The sequence below is a fragment of the Erigeron canadensis genome, chromosome 1, assembly GCF_010389155.1.
Source record: "Erigeron canadensis isolate Cc75 chromosome 1, C_canadensis_v1, whole genome shotgun sequence".
Classification (NCBI taxonomy): Eukaryota; Viridiplantae; Streptophyta; class Magnoliopsida; order Asterales; family Asteraceae; genus Erigeron; species Erigeron canadensis.
In genome coordinates, this window is record NC_057761.1 from 2,036,075 (window position 1) to 2,051,360 (window position 15,286).

At 33.5% G+C, this 15,286-nt stretch overlaps 1 protein-coding gene and 1 non-coding gene across 5 annotated transcripts; both read right to left on the bottom strand.

Annotated features, from left to right (window-relative positions):
- Positions 1-658: 658 nt before the first annotated feature.
- On the bottom strand, positions 659-730 carry TRNAG-UCC. The gene has a single exon. It is a non-coding gene; the product is annotated as a tRNA-Gly (tRNA).
- A 5,664-nt stretch (positions 731-6,394) lies between these two features.
- LOC122605144 (TMV resistance protein N-like) lies at positions 6,395-13,631 on the bottom strand. Of its 4 annotated transcripts, none has more exons than XM_043778047.1 (6): positions 13,024-13,631; positions 11,839-12,937; positions 11,460-11,732; positions 10,104-11,039; positions 9,415-9,986; positions 6,395-6,437 (listed from the first exon to the last, which is right to left on the bottom strand). In XM_043778047.1, the coding sequence occupies exons 1-5, from the start codon at positions 13,515-13,517 to the stop codon at positions 9,426-9,428; spliced, it is 3,363 nt and encodes a 1,120-aa protein (XP_043633982.1). In that variant the 5' UTR covers positions 13,518-13,631; the 3' UTR covers positions 6,395-6,437; positions 9,415-9,425. The 4 variants fall into 4 exon arrangements, with proteins under 4 accessions (XP_043633982.1, XP_043633973.1, XP_043633965.1 ...); XM_043778038.1 differs by lacking the exon at positions 6,395-6,437 and adding an exon at positions 8,972-9,223; XM_043778030.1 differs by lacking the exon at positions 6,395-6,437 and having other exon boundaries at positions 9,331-9,986.
- Positions 13,632-15,286: the final 1,655 nt, after the last annotated feature.

Genomic DNA, 15,286 nt, shown 5'->3' on the forward strand with positions numbered 1-15,286 from the left:
GATGTTTTCATCTTGAGCAAAATCTGATAACTTACTATTTCCAATGCAATTTTTCTGGCTCTATGCTATATTATTTAAATTCGGTGTGAAATGTAACCGATTTTATAAGCAAGTGACTTCTTTTGATTCTTTATATAAAAATAAATTTGGTACATTTGTTACTATCTTTTTCTCTCAATTGTAAGGTTATCTTGTACAAGGTGGTAAAGAAGAATTAAAAAAGGACTTGTTGAAGCCTTCATGAGTAGATTTATTGAAGGGGGTTTCTGCAACGAGAGCAGATGATTCATGACGACTCGTAGAGTCAAATTTCCACATTAGAGAGTACAACAATGTATTGTGGAGATTTCCATGCATTCACACAACTATTTTTGTATGATGATACAAGTGCCGGTACTATATACTCCTGTCTCATTTAAAAAAATATAAACGCAACTAGATTTTAATCTCTATTTCTCCATTTATAACCGCTATGGCACTTTACAACTCTGTTAGTATAAAATGTAACTTCTGACTAGGAATAATAATAATAATAATAATAATAATAATAATAATAACAATAATAACAGGTAAAACAAAATATTATAGAACCTTCTTGTTAGGTATAGGTGTTTTTCTTCTAGTATTCAAAGCCCTTTATTTATGAAAAAAATTAAATTGCGTTTGCCGGGAGTCGAACCCGGGTCTATTGCTTGGAAGGCAATTATCCTAACCGTTGGACTACAAACGCTACTTGCTCTTTTTCTTAGCATTTACTTAAAGATTCATTACAAAAATATTTTTGTCAAAGGCATCTGACTACTTGGTTGGATGAATTTATTAGCAAAGCTATTAGTAAAATACTTAAGAATGTTATGATTGCTTATGTGATAAACCCGCGGCATTCACACGAGCTTAAATTTCCGGCCTTTGCCGTTTTACAAAAATGGAGTTAGTTATATCGTTGGTCTCGATGGTCAATGTATGTTTGATTCTAATCGATTATGGATTTGTCCTTCTTGGAAACTAATCAATCTCATTGGGTGATAGTCTGATAGATTTTGTAACACTTATCTCTTTTCTTAATTAGTGTTAACAAGCTAACGAAACTCAATCAGTCTCTTTCATTTGCTTCTAACTATAATGTTTAAAAGAGTATTAAAATTGAATCAGTCTCTTTTCAATCCATAAGGGTGCCTTTAGTTATGGAAAATATTTTCCAGTTTTCCATTTCTAATTTTCTAGAAAATGGAAAGGGTTTTCCATTTCTAGAAAACAAATGGAAACTTTAAAAACGCATTCTAATTTGAAAATGTTATTTCCATTTTTCATTTTAAAAAAATAGAAAACATGTTCTTATCCACTTGTTTTTGTTTTTTATTTCTCATTTTATTACATTTCCTTGTATATTCTATATAACTAAATAACAAAACATCATATAAAACACATTAAATACAAAATCGATTTCAAACTTCTTTTTCTTTTTTCCAAAATAATAACAAACGGAGTATATAACAATCATTTTAGTCCACTTAAATATTACATAACATTAAATTTTATACACGTTTTATGCAAATTATCTTATTAAAGCCATATATTGTATAAATATTTTGTAGAAAATTCACATAACCATTCAGACCAAATTCAAAGATAGTCCTAAATTATCGAGCAATAAACTAAAACTATTCACTACAAAAAAAAAGGGTTTAAAGTGACAAGTCCATCTCTACCATCGAGTCAAAGAAGATTTACATGACACTTACACCAACTCAAAAGACATTAAAACATATAATCAACGTCGTGTACGAGATTGACGACGACTCATAAACTTATCCCACAAGGCATTAGTGATTGAGGCTCTAACTTGAAGGATCTCGTTATTATCGGTCATGTCAAAAGAAAAGCCTTCTTGGACCACACTCGAGCTTTCATCAGGAACTTCCATATAATCTTCACCATATTCAGTGAACAATCTATCAGCCCTGTCTTCCATTCTTATGTAATTATGCAATGCACAACATGCATGTGGAATCAACATTTGACGTCTTAAAGGGTAATTTGGTATGGCTTTTAACATGTTAAACCTTGCTTTAAGTACACCAAATGAACGTTAGATGACATTACGAACGGATGAGTGTACAAAATTGAACATTTCTTCATTTCCTTTTACACGCTGATCACTTTGCTAATCAGAACGATAATTATCACAAGCTAATAAACAAGTGTTAGATATTTTAGAAGTAATTAAGTAAGTAAATACTCACTATTATTAAATTAATGGAAAAACTACCTATATAAATATATAAATCATAATTTTACAAGTTATAATGCATATAAATCAGAATATAACACAAATATAATCATTCATAATTTATAATGGCAAATGTGGTACTTAAAAGTATTTTTAAAGAATTATTTAATTAATAATCAAGAAAGTGAATAAATAAATAATTAAATAGTATTAAATTAAATAAATGAATATAAATCAGAAAATATTTACGAATACCAATATTATAAAGTTACTTGTAACATCCCAAACTTTTTATTTAACAATTGACTTGAGTCGTTAAGTCAACATTACGTGTCCGTTAAGCCTATAAATGATTTAATGACTATATGTGTTTAATGTGTTATATGTGTCAGGCTTTAGCGCCTTAATGATTAATGTGCTAAAGTGCTTAAGATATATGTTTTATATGCCTTTTGATGTGCTTAAAGTGTTTAATGTGTTGTAAGTATTCCCAATAGGTGTTTTGAACTAAATATGAGCCGTAAGGAAGCCTAAGGACTAGTTTTAACATAGGTGGAAACTAAAAAACGGGATTAGGGTCTTGGAGCAGGTCATTAGCTTCTAATTACTCATATTATCCTTTCCTCTTTGATCCCTAACCATTCCCCATTGCCATAATCAATTCCTTATTCGATTTCATCTTCGTTTGGTTGATTCGAGAGTGTTTTGATCAAGTTTCTACACTCTCTTTGTAATCTCCAGGTATCCCAGGTATAATAACATTGATTTCATGTCCTTTCAATCCCTTGATTCGATTCATAACTGATCTAGGTCTTTAGAGGGTTGATTGGAGTCAAAAACGTGAGTTTTAATCGATTCGGTAACCTAAAATGATTGTTGTTGTGTTGCAAATCAATTGGATGTTGAGGGTTGTTTTCATGACATCATTAGAGTCTTAAAATGATGAATTTTGAGGGTTAAAAGTCGTTCATAAGGTTTGGGGTCGTTTGGGGTGTGTTTGGTTAAGTTTTGGAGGTTAAACAATGAGGTTTGTGCTGAAACGGGGCTAGCTGCGGCGCAGCTACTAAGCTGCGGCGCAACTGGAAACCAGTGACACATAGCTGCGACGCAACTTAGTAGTTGCGACGCAATAGCGACGGAATTTTCAAATGGCCATAACTTTTGAACCGTAACTCCGTTTTTAACAAATAAGCTATCCACGGAATCGTAAGAGAGTCTACTTTCTAATGGTTATGTTTTCAAAAGATGATTGTGATGTCAAGTTTCCAGAAAGGTTAATATAGTGAGTGAATGTCGAGTTTCGTCGAGTTTTGTAAGCTTTAAAGTACTAATCGAATGTCCGATGCATCAAGCCTTGTCATGGGTCATGTTTATAGATACTTAGGCTTGATTCATGAACAAAAGTAAGTAGGTACTTGTTTAGCTTATTATATCGTTTAATGATTATAGGTAGTCGGGAATACTTGCAAAGCTCGGTAACTTACGTTATCATTTTGTACGCTTCTAAGAGGTAAGATACACTACTTTGACATGCTGAGGGTTCAACAAAAGATGGTTTCTATAATAGCTTCCATTTGATATCTTGATCGTTTATGGGTAATCGGGATACATGGGAGGTGATATGGGCTATGTAAATGACATTTGAGGCCTGATATGCAGTCCCTATGATATGAAATGAAATGATATGATATGATATGATATGCTTTGAGATGTATTGTATGGTGCATGTTTGTATGACTTATTAATCTAGTTCACTAGACTCTTTAAGTTGCCATGTCACGTGCACGTTTTAAGGGCCCAAACGTAAAAGATGATTATGTGTTATGTTTAGGTAATGTAGATTCCTGAACTATATGTAATGTAAATCGAGCTCGTATATGATATGAAAGTGTTAAGCTTAACCCGTACTTGCCCTTGCCCGGTGAGTACGTATATGGTTGCTTGGGTGGATCCTTGCAACATAATTACGTGGTTAGAGTATCTCCGGGTGGCGTGATTAACCACCAATGTCTTGAACATACGGACTACTCCTGGATTGGCTTGCCATTCCTTAACGACACTGATGGATCGCCGTAAGGCTTATCCATCCAGTCGGGTGTGAGGTCCCCGTTAGGTCTTTTGACCGCCTACACACAAACTTACACCTTATATGATATGAGTGACTTATGTCACACCTGAAATGATGTTATATGTGATGATGAAAAGATGATTAGGCACATCTAAGACGAACAATCCTATACGAATGATGTTTATGGCTATATGAGATGTCATGTGCCTTAATGATGAAATATAACTTTTAATACGTTTTAATTGGACAAATGTTTTTATAAGCTCGTGTTATCTTACTTAGCTAATTCGTTAGCTAACACTTGTTTCTTGAAATGTGTTGTTCCTTCAGGTTTAGAAAGCTTTGAGTGTTGATGAATAAAGAGCGAGGCATGGGTAGATTGTTTGAAAAGGATTATAGTTTACCCATAGTGGCTGCTCCTTTAGACCTTTGAATTTATGTTTAGATATTTATGAATTGTATTGACTTGTGATCGGTTGTTTTATGTTGGGCAACCGATGGATTTCCATTTAGACTTGTTTCAATGATATGGCTAGTAACACCGTTTGATGAATAAACCAAACTGAAATTATTGGTTTGGACTTTTAAATGTTTTTCCGCTTTCTTTGACACCGTTAGGTGAAAGCTCTTGGAAATCCTTGTTTTTAAATGATGGGTGTTACATTACTAATGTCAAATAATATGATTAAGCAAAGCATACAATGGAAACCATGATAATCAAAGTCAAGTTATCGGAATTCCAACAACGTGTAAATACGTATTATGAGAAAATAACTTTCTCCGCCAAATACCTTCTAACCAAACATTGTGAGCAATATAATGCACTTGAATTCCATAACTAAATAACCAACCAAAGTTGGGCAACTCTACTAGTATATATTTCATGATCTAGCTTACTAGTTCATGTCACATAGACTTATGTCATGTGTATATATATATTGTTATGGTTCAGGCTTGCTTGGTGAGGGAAACAGCTAAGATCAACTTTCACAATCCATCAAAGTAACACTCTCCTATCAAGTGAGTCGTATCCCCCTTCTGAAACTCTTTTATCTGTATTACTTACGGGGTGACAAGCATAAATAACTAAAATTGCTTTCTTTATATGAAATGATACTTTGAAAGAATGATTACGATATGAGAATTATAATGTATGTTCAACGTGTTATGTGATTAGCTTGAGTACTGTCAAAGTCAAGTCCCCGCTACACTACTATTAACTCATTGAGGCCTGTAGTTAAAGGGTTGCGCAACTAGGTTTCGTCTTCTCACTTACATCATTGGTGACAGGTTGATTAGCCGCCTTCAACGGCTGCCAGACATGAAGTGCTCTAATCTACTTTTTATATTAATGGTCGTCTTCATGGCACAACCCGTTTATGGTTAAAGCGCATGATTGACAACATGTGCTATTATGGTTATATCTTTGGGATATATTGCTTGGTTTGGGACATGAAAGGGTCTTAGTAGTGGCTCAAGTTAAACTCATCTTGATATCGTTATGAAATTTTATAAACAACAAATCCGGGACATGCTATGGTTATTATGGATTGAACATACGGTTTGAGTATGAATGTTATGATGAGATTCTTGAAAATATTATGACGTATTACAAAATGATTTTGATGGAATATGGATGTGTTGATAGTATAAACATATCAACTCACTCAACTCTCGTAGTTGATACTTTTTATTTATGCTTTTCAGGTTTAGAGCAGTAAGATAGCACCTTGACCGCCTCTATATTTGTTATGTGCTCGACGGTTTGTAATGCAAACAATTATCTTTCGATTATGGATTTGGGTTATGTAATGGATTTTAAATGTCAGCTTGAACTTGTAATCTTTTGGATTTGAATGGCACTTAAGACCTAATTGTCACACCCCACCTTAGGCGGAATCGTAGGATATGACGAAAAGATATAGCAATAGCACATGGACTTTATAATAGAGTCAGACTAAATGAAATTCAAATAAAAGTCCACAAGCGAAAGTCTAGGCAACACGCCTCAAATATCAAAAGAAGTAACAATTGCAATTAGTGTTCAATGTTTCACATGCAATCTAGGAGTCCATGAAGGATCTCTTTATTGGTCTTCCTAAAGTCCATAAGCTCAATCTTCCTAAGCATTGTTATTACCTGAAAATGAATGCTCGAAAATGTCAACATGACGTTGGTGAGTTCGTAGGTTTAAAGGAATACAAATGAGTTTGTTGTGCATGATATATCAAGTTTGGACAATAGTGTAAATATAAACATGTAGTAGCATACTAAATACTGATCAATGCCATCATAGTTATCCAACAACACAATCCCCATCACTCCTGCCAACAACTCAATCATGCTTTAAATACCAACAACTACCAGCTGGAGTATAAAGTTGGTCGATAGTTTTCCAATAGTCTTCAATAGATATCAAAAGACATCTATTGCATCAAAGAAATCAATACAAGCAAACTAGCATACACAATTTCATAATTACACGTATTTGTCCATGAAAACAAACAAGTTTTGGCACAGCTAATAAAGAAATGAATAGTGTTTTGAGCATCATTTTCCCCCAAAGAAATAAAATAAAAAGGGGCCACGAAACTCACCTCAATCAGCAAGCAGTTGTGCAAAGTCCAACAAGGTCGCTAGAATCTACACAACGTATATATGAACAAGTTACAATTATGGACATGGTCAAGAACCGTCCATTATAACCCGTATTTGATGATATATATATATGTGGCTACTTTGAAAATATTCCCAACTGATTTGTCATATATTATTAAGTTACAAGTCACATAACTTAATATAGAGTATTTGTTTTAATGATTTATGATTTAATTCTACAAGCTCTTATTTACTGAAATTTTTGGTAACTTCATCTATTTTTCATTAGGATGAAACGAACGATTCAAGATTCCAAATCTTAACTACTGTTACCTTAGAGTGTTATATACTTACATGAGTTTTTACATAATTTATTTGGCACGTTAACTATTTTTAAAAATTCAATGATTACAGACTAGTCAGAAAAATCACTGTTTGCGCACAGAAAAGTTTTATAAAAGTTAAGGGCCTTCGAAGCTTCAAAAAATCCAATTTTTTTACTGTACAATCTTAACATCTCAAAAACGTTTCTGGAGAAAAATAATTTTCCAGTTCATAAAATCGACCAAGATATGACTATTTGAAGTCGACCAAAATCTGTTCGGAAAACTCAGCTTTGCGCAGTTTTGTTATAAAATTCGTTTGACAACCTTAAACCTCATATCTTGACACGAAACCACTTCCACGGAAAGTAGACTTCCTGAACTTAATTTTAGACACCAAAAACGTGACTTAACCATCTTCCATGACCATGATACGACCTTTCAAAGTTAACAACCCGAATCTGTCCAGATTCTGAAATAACCCAAACTTACTGTTTTAAAGACTGCTACAACTAATATTTATGTATATACTTTCAAATCTTTCCAACACCTATTTAAATCTATTATTATGATTTCTATGCCTTCATAATTGGATTTCTTTTATTACATTAATTATTATGCTACATTAAATACTTAAACTTTTAACATTAATATGATATATACTTCAAGCTTTTGATTTAACCCTAAAAAGTCTTTCATTAGTTATTATAAATTTTGCCATAATATATATATATATACATCAAATAGGTTACTTAAAATAAAAGATCAATAAATATAAAGATAAATTTATATATATGTGAAAAGAAAAGATAAATAATTTACCCCAAGATTGACGATCACTCCTTAGACACCTTGACAAAATAATATAAAATTTAATCTATAAGGATTTTATTATTAATTGTAATTTAAATTAAAAGTTCATAAGAATTTAGCTAATCTTACCAAATATTTGCTTGACAAGGATGATAAAAAAGAAAATTGATTTTGTGATATATGGTGGTGTTTTTGGTTCGACGCAGCAGCAAAACAAATCAATGAGTAATTTGTTTTAGAGTTTTTATTTTGATGACTAATAAGGCTTATATACCAAACTTGTAGGGATAATTGTTTGAGTTGGTTTATACTTAGGATACATTATAACATTAATCAAGTATTCTAATGGAACTAGAATTCCTATCTGACCGACATTTTATTTGTATCCTCACTTGTCATATCCCTTTTTATATTTAATTTAGTGTTTGCTTTATAAGAAAATTTGGTTATTCCATAAACTTGCTTAATGAAGTTATTATTATAATTATTATTGCAACAAGAACTGGATTGGGATATTAAATCCCTGTTGACCGAACCAACTATCAGAGGGATATCCTTCATATTTTGTATGTATTATATTGTGCACTTTTAAATATATATGATCTTATTAATATAGATAAATATTTCATGCTTTATAAACATTATTATTATTACGACTTAACTCATTAGATCACTTCATTGTACAATAACTAATCTGTAATGATTTAACAATATCTAAAAATGAATATGACTAACTACTACGCGTCTACAGAGTACGAGAATAGTTATAGTCATCTATGTTTAGGTAGATCAAATGTCTAAATTCTAAACTATTGAAATTCAAGTAATAAAAGTCACATATTGAAATGAACACAACATCTCCACGCTTGTTATACTATGTAGGCACATTAACTAGTCAAGAAATTTGGAGTACAAGTTAGAGACTATTATAAAATAATTGATTTTGGTGACGGATGCCACATAATGTTGATGTTTTATATTGAATCTTTTTGTACCATTTCGTTATGTGGCATCTTGTAATTCTGCCCTAGTCGGTCGGGGTGTTACAAGACACCCTGTCTATACTGATATAATGCAACATATATTATAGAAAATTTGGAAAACTTAAACAACAATAAAATACTCGATCCCATCAAAACGAAGTATATATAAAGAAGGTAAGAAGTAAACCGTCTAGATTGCTTCCAGAATCTGGAAAAACAAAACAATGAGTTATAGGACATGATATTAAATGATATGGTTAACTAATATAATCATCATCATCATATAAATATAAATAGATAAATAAAGACAAGTAGTAGAAAGAAATTGTGTAAATTTACGTATGGATGGAATTGAAGTTTATGATATTAGTAAAAAGATATAAAAATATAAAAACTTACGTCATCTTTGATTAGTTTATTGTGAACTTGAAAGTAGACTTGGAATCATGTAGAATATCAAATTTACATTTATACTTGTAGTCATCATCCTCATCATTATCAGAGGAGGAGGAATGGGTGTGTGTTGTTTCACTACCACAATCAGCACCTCTGTTGGGAACCAGCTTCAATCCACACTTTATAATTACTGAATTTGAATACTCAATCTCAACAGCACTGAATGTTGAGTCCCACCATGAAGTGTGTCTCAATAAACTAAATGGGACATACGCCACGCATGTTATGTCAATATCGTCAACAGTTTCCTCCTCCGAACATACATGATCATCATCTTGAATTCCCATCCAAGAACCACCCACTGACTTTTCGGCATGCTTCAGACTTATATTTGGACAACCAATATAGTCGCCATCAGAAATTGCACAAAATAAGAAACCAGAAAAGTGAATGTACCAATTCTCTGGAAGTTGCATTCTACATCTCTCCCCTCTGACCAAACGAGGTTCAAACCCTCTCGGAATCTCCAAGCCTGATAGTTGAAGGATCACACATCCACTTTTAGCCGCCTTTCCCTAATAACATTAACACACATTCTGATTTAATTAGATATTATTAATACAGAGGCTTGAGTACTTCAAAACAACTTTATAGAGTAATTAAGAACCTCAAATATAAATATATTTACATACCTGAAGCATGGTTTCTAGTAATCTCTCCCCACCAGTTATACTCTTTCTCCATCCCCCTATTGATACTTCACATAACCATTTACATCTTCTGTGAACATCATCTTTGACGACTTCAAGTGACTCGCACCCATCTGCAGAGAACTTTGCTAGTTTCGATGGGAGCTCGGGCAATTCAACAAGATTTATACAATCCCCCAGACCAAGGAGTTTGAGGCGAGTTAGTGGTAAGAGGCTAAATTCTAATTGTGTAAAATCATTACCCCTTAAATCTAGCTCTCGCAAGTTAAATAACTCACCAATCTCATTGGGTATTTCTCCATCTTTCAATCCACACTTACTGAGATCCAACTTTCTTAAGAAACGTGGCATGGAAGAAGGAATAAGTTGTTCAAAACTACTATTATCCAATGACAAACTAAGACCATCTAGATTTTCATTGAATAGGTTATGTGTCAACTTCTCAAATTGTTTGCAGTCAAGTAATTTAAAAGTCTGTAGACCTTTTAAGGCATAAAAGTTGCCGTCTATTCTCTTTAATTTGGAACAACTATGTAATCTCATCAAAGTAAGCTTGGTACAATACTCTCCCACTGATGAGGGTAGGACTTGTATCCCAACATTATCCAATCTTAACGTTACCAAATTATCCATGTTTGCTTCGATCTTTGGAAACTCAGTAAGTGCTTTGCATTGTGAAATATCAAGACTCTTCAGTTTGTCCATCTTAACAATGGTCGGAAACCTTGTAAGCTTGTCACACTTTTCTACAGATAAGTGAACAAGACTTGAAAGAGATCCAAGTGATTGATGAATATCTTCTAAATTTTCACATGTATCAAGTGTCAACTTCTGAAGACATTGGAGTCCACCAATATCAGGAGTTCTGACTAGTGCTTTCATGTCTGAGAGTTTCATCTCCTTCAAACATGGTAGATACTGATGCAGTCAAATTAACCCAAAAATCAATTAATTAATAGTTGTTTTGATTCTAATACATTACAGATGTACATCTCATATGCATATTTTAATGTCCACGGGTCAAGTGAAATCTACATTTTATAGAGAGAATAGAGGTTAAAAATGCAACTCTTTCGTATACATCTTGAGCAGAAAATGTATGGTACAAAGCACTAATAAAATAGACAAATATATATGCTCATGCCAATTACTTATTTTCCATGTATGATTTGTGTGAAGGGCAACCTAACAGAGTGTAGAATTTTGTAGTCTGTTGTTGTGTGAAACAACTTTATAAACATATTTACAAAATAGTCAACAGTTGCAAATTAGTGATCACTCGCGATTATGCACTACTTTCTTATGTAAATAAAAGGAAGTAACGAGCAGCTGAAGTACCTTATAACCCTTCCAAAGTTCTTTTTGCAAACTCCTTTTCATTTTTAACACAGCGAGTCTCGTTGGTTGAAAACTTTCATGGAACAGACTTGCAGGATAACCTTTCCAATCTATATACCTCAACTCATTTGAAAGAAAAAAATTGGGCCTTTCATCAAATGAAGTAGTACTCACTTTAAGACATCTTAGTTTCTTCATGTTTGACACAAGCAGAATGAAGTTGTTGAACGAACAATCATCATGACATTTTATGGCTTCAATATTATTATTTTCCTGCAATAAAGGAAAAATAAAGTATCATATCGATCATTGTGTGTATCATTCGGTGTGCATCTTGAAGAGCTGGTATATATAAGTATACACGTAATATAATATTTACCGTTGCATTTCTATAACATATGTCTTCAATATCTTCCTTCCGCCAAAGCCTACTATGTTTTTCAGGATTGTACGGATGGTCCCACCTTACAATGTACTGTGCCATTTCTTGAACCAGATCATGCATATCAAACTCACCGTATTTTGAAACAACTATGAGAGACTTTTGTATCAGAACCTTTACCCCTATACTAGGGTGGAAACCACAAGCATCAAGTATCTCCATTGCTCCATATTTCCTCTTCTTCGTGTAGAAACATGCAATATCCAAGAATAACTCTTTCTCTTGATGGTCAAGCCCGTCGTAACTTATTTTGAGTTGATCCGTGATCTTACTGTTGGGGATGTATTTTAATTTGTCCAATGCGCTTATCCACTCGTTCTTGTCTTTGCCATATAAAAAAGACCCCAATATTTTAAGTGCCAACGGGAGCCCATTAACATAAGAAATCACACGTAACGAAAGCTCCTCATAATTTTCTACAGGATTATCTTCATGATATGCATGCCTTCTTAAGAGCCGAATAGCCTCATCACGTGATAATAAACTAACAGGACATACCTCATCTACCCTGTGAGATTTTAGTACTTGTTCATCCCTAGTTGTTATTATTATTTGACTCTCATTACCAAACCAATTATGGCATCCAGCTAAAGCCTCTAGTTGTTCGAGGTGATCGACATCATCAAGAACAATCAACACATTTCTACGACATAACATACTCTTAATCCTGTGTTTTCCTAATTCAACACTCTCAACTTGTATCTGTTTGCCAAAAACAGTTGACAGAATTTTTTCTTGGAGACTTTTTAAACCATGTTGTTTGGATTCCTCCCGAATATTTTCAACAAAGCAACAACCATCAAAATCATCGGAGAATTTCATGTAAACAGAAGTTGCAAGAGTGGTCTTACCGCCACCCCCAACCCCCCATATCCCAACCATTCGCACACCACCTGATCCAATTTTTAAATGGGATCTCAACTGTTGCAATCGAGTTCCCATTCCAACCAGGTTTTCATCCTCAGCTGCTAGATCCAAAGATGACAGTTTATCTACAATGGAACCTACAATCTGTTTGATACAACTTGGTTCATGCCTACACATAATTTGAAAATATAACTTCACACTCATAATAATGAAATGTATGATATACACAAACACAACTAATAAAGAAAAGATTACCCATTGGCGATGTGCTTGGGTTCCCATCCCGCAATACTACTTGCATCAACAAGTGCTTTAATCCATGAACCAACTTTGTTCTTGTTGTTTTCTGACAACTCGTGTTTGGCAAATGCTTCTCCGTATTTCCTCTTTTGTTTCCTGACATCAGAGGGATCCACGCGATAGAATACGGGCAAAACAATTTGCCCTGTCTCACTATCCCTGCATTTCATTATATGTGAAAGCTCATCCAAGCACCACGAAGAGTCGGCATAGTTTTCAGAAAATATGATAACTAAAATCTTGGATGTTTCAATCGCTTTCATAAGGGATGGACCAATGGTATCACCTCGATCAAGTGACAAATCGTCTTTGTAAGTAAGGATGCCATGTTGTTGAAAAGCAGAGTAGAGATGATCAACAAAAGTGTTGCGGGTATCTTTACCTCTAAAACTAAGGAACACATCATACTTCCAACTCGGAGAAGAAGATGACGAAGATGAAGATTCCATTATTATAATATCATCAATATTAATCAGCTGAATGAATAATATCTATTGTATAAGTTGTAATTAAAAGATTTCATATTGTATGAATAGGTGGAAATTTCATTGGTAAATATGAAATGATGACTATAGGATATCTATCCATAAACTGTACGTGTGGTGGATATGAAGTCTGGAAATAGAAAAACATATTAACTAACATACTAATCATGATTGGCTTGGCTTGGCTTGTTTATTGACTTTATTCAGTCAACTGAAAACTGGAGACTTCCAACCCCATACCTAGGGGTGTAAACTGTTGGGTTATATAACTATTATCAAACAAATCACAAAGCACGTAACGGAAGATAAGATCTATGTAGTTTAATTAATTAATCAAGATAGAAAACGTGTACCTTAAATTAGAGAGAATAAAACAAGAAACCTTAATAAGAAGGTTTGAATTAAACCTCTCTATGATTGCACACACAACGTTGGAATGTATGTATGCTAGTACTTGATCACGAACCGAACAACCCTTTGTTTCTAGCTCTAAATTTCGACCCAAACAAAAACCCAAAACCCTTTTTCTTTTGTTGTAGTCGACCGAACCAAAGAGGAGAGGAGAAGAAGAGATTTTTTGGGTTTTAGAAAACCTAATGAATTGTATGTTGAAAACAATTAACTTAGGCCTCTATTTATAGTGTTTAGGAAACTTGATGACCAAGTTTAGGGTTTTAAAACCCTTTGGTCGACCATCCCCCCCTCTAGACTATTCTAGAGGATTTCCTAATTGTTTCCTAATCCCAACTCTTCTCTGTTAAGTTCGTTAGTTAAGTACCGTTAACTATTAACTTTTTTAACGAATCTCCGTTAGTTCTTCGTGATCAAATTAATTAATAAATTACATTTAATATATTAATTAATTTATAGTTACATTCACGTTGAGGTGTGACCCCGTAGGCTTAAATACTTTTCGGACATACGTTCATTTTACGTGATCATATTCTAACATAAACGAGTCAAGCATGCTCGCGAAATACTTGAACTCAATTCGAAAAAAGCTCGTTTCGAGCCGAGCTTAAACGAGATTGAGCCGAGCTTAAACGAGATCGAGCCGAATTTGAGCTTAACTGTTGACTCGTTTACTAAATGAGCTCGAGCTCAAGCTTTTAATTTATAACTTGATTAAGCTCGCGAGCCTAAACGAGCTTTCATATATAATATAATAATAATAATATATATACATTTAATATATTAATAGAGCTTTCATATACTAATCGAGCCGGGCCTAAACGAGCCAAACTCGGATTTGTTTATTTTTTTTTGACAAACGAGCCGAGCTCGAGTTTATATACTAAGGCTCGAACGAGCTCGAGCACTATCGAGCTCGGGCTCGGCTCGGCTCGTTTACACCCCTATCCATACTTCAAAAGTTTGACTTTTTCTTTATTAGTCTAACTAACATATTGCATATTGGTTTGTTTATCTTGACCTCTGAATGACCACAACAGCTACAAATTTGCCCAGGAAAGGATTCATTTATCAGGACGACTAGTATTGTGTCAGTACAAATTTGCTCCATTAATAAATAGGCCACGCATAAAATCAGTTCGAATATTATATTTCACTAATAGCGTAATGTAAAAAAGTATATATATATATATATATAATATAGACACACGACACGGCAGCAGTTAACGAACGATTTAGCCATAGATTGAATCAAGTAATCGTTACAGAAACAAGACCAGGACAACATTAAATCAAAGATTACATCTTAAAATAAAAGAGGT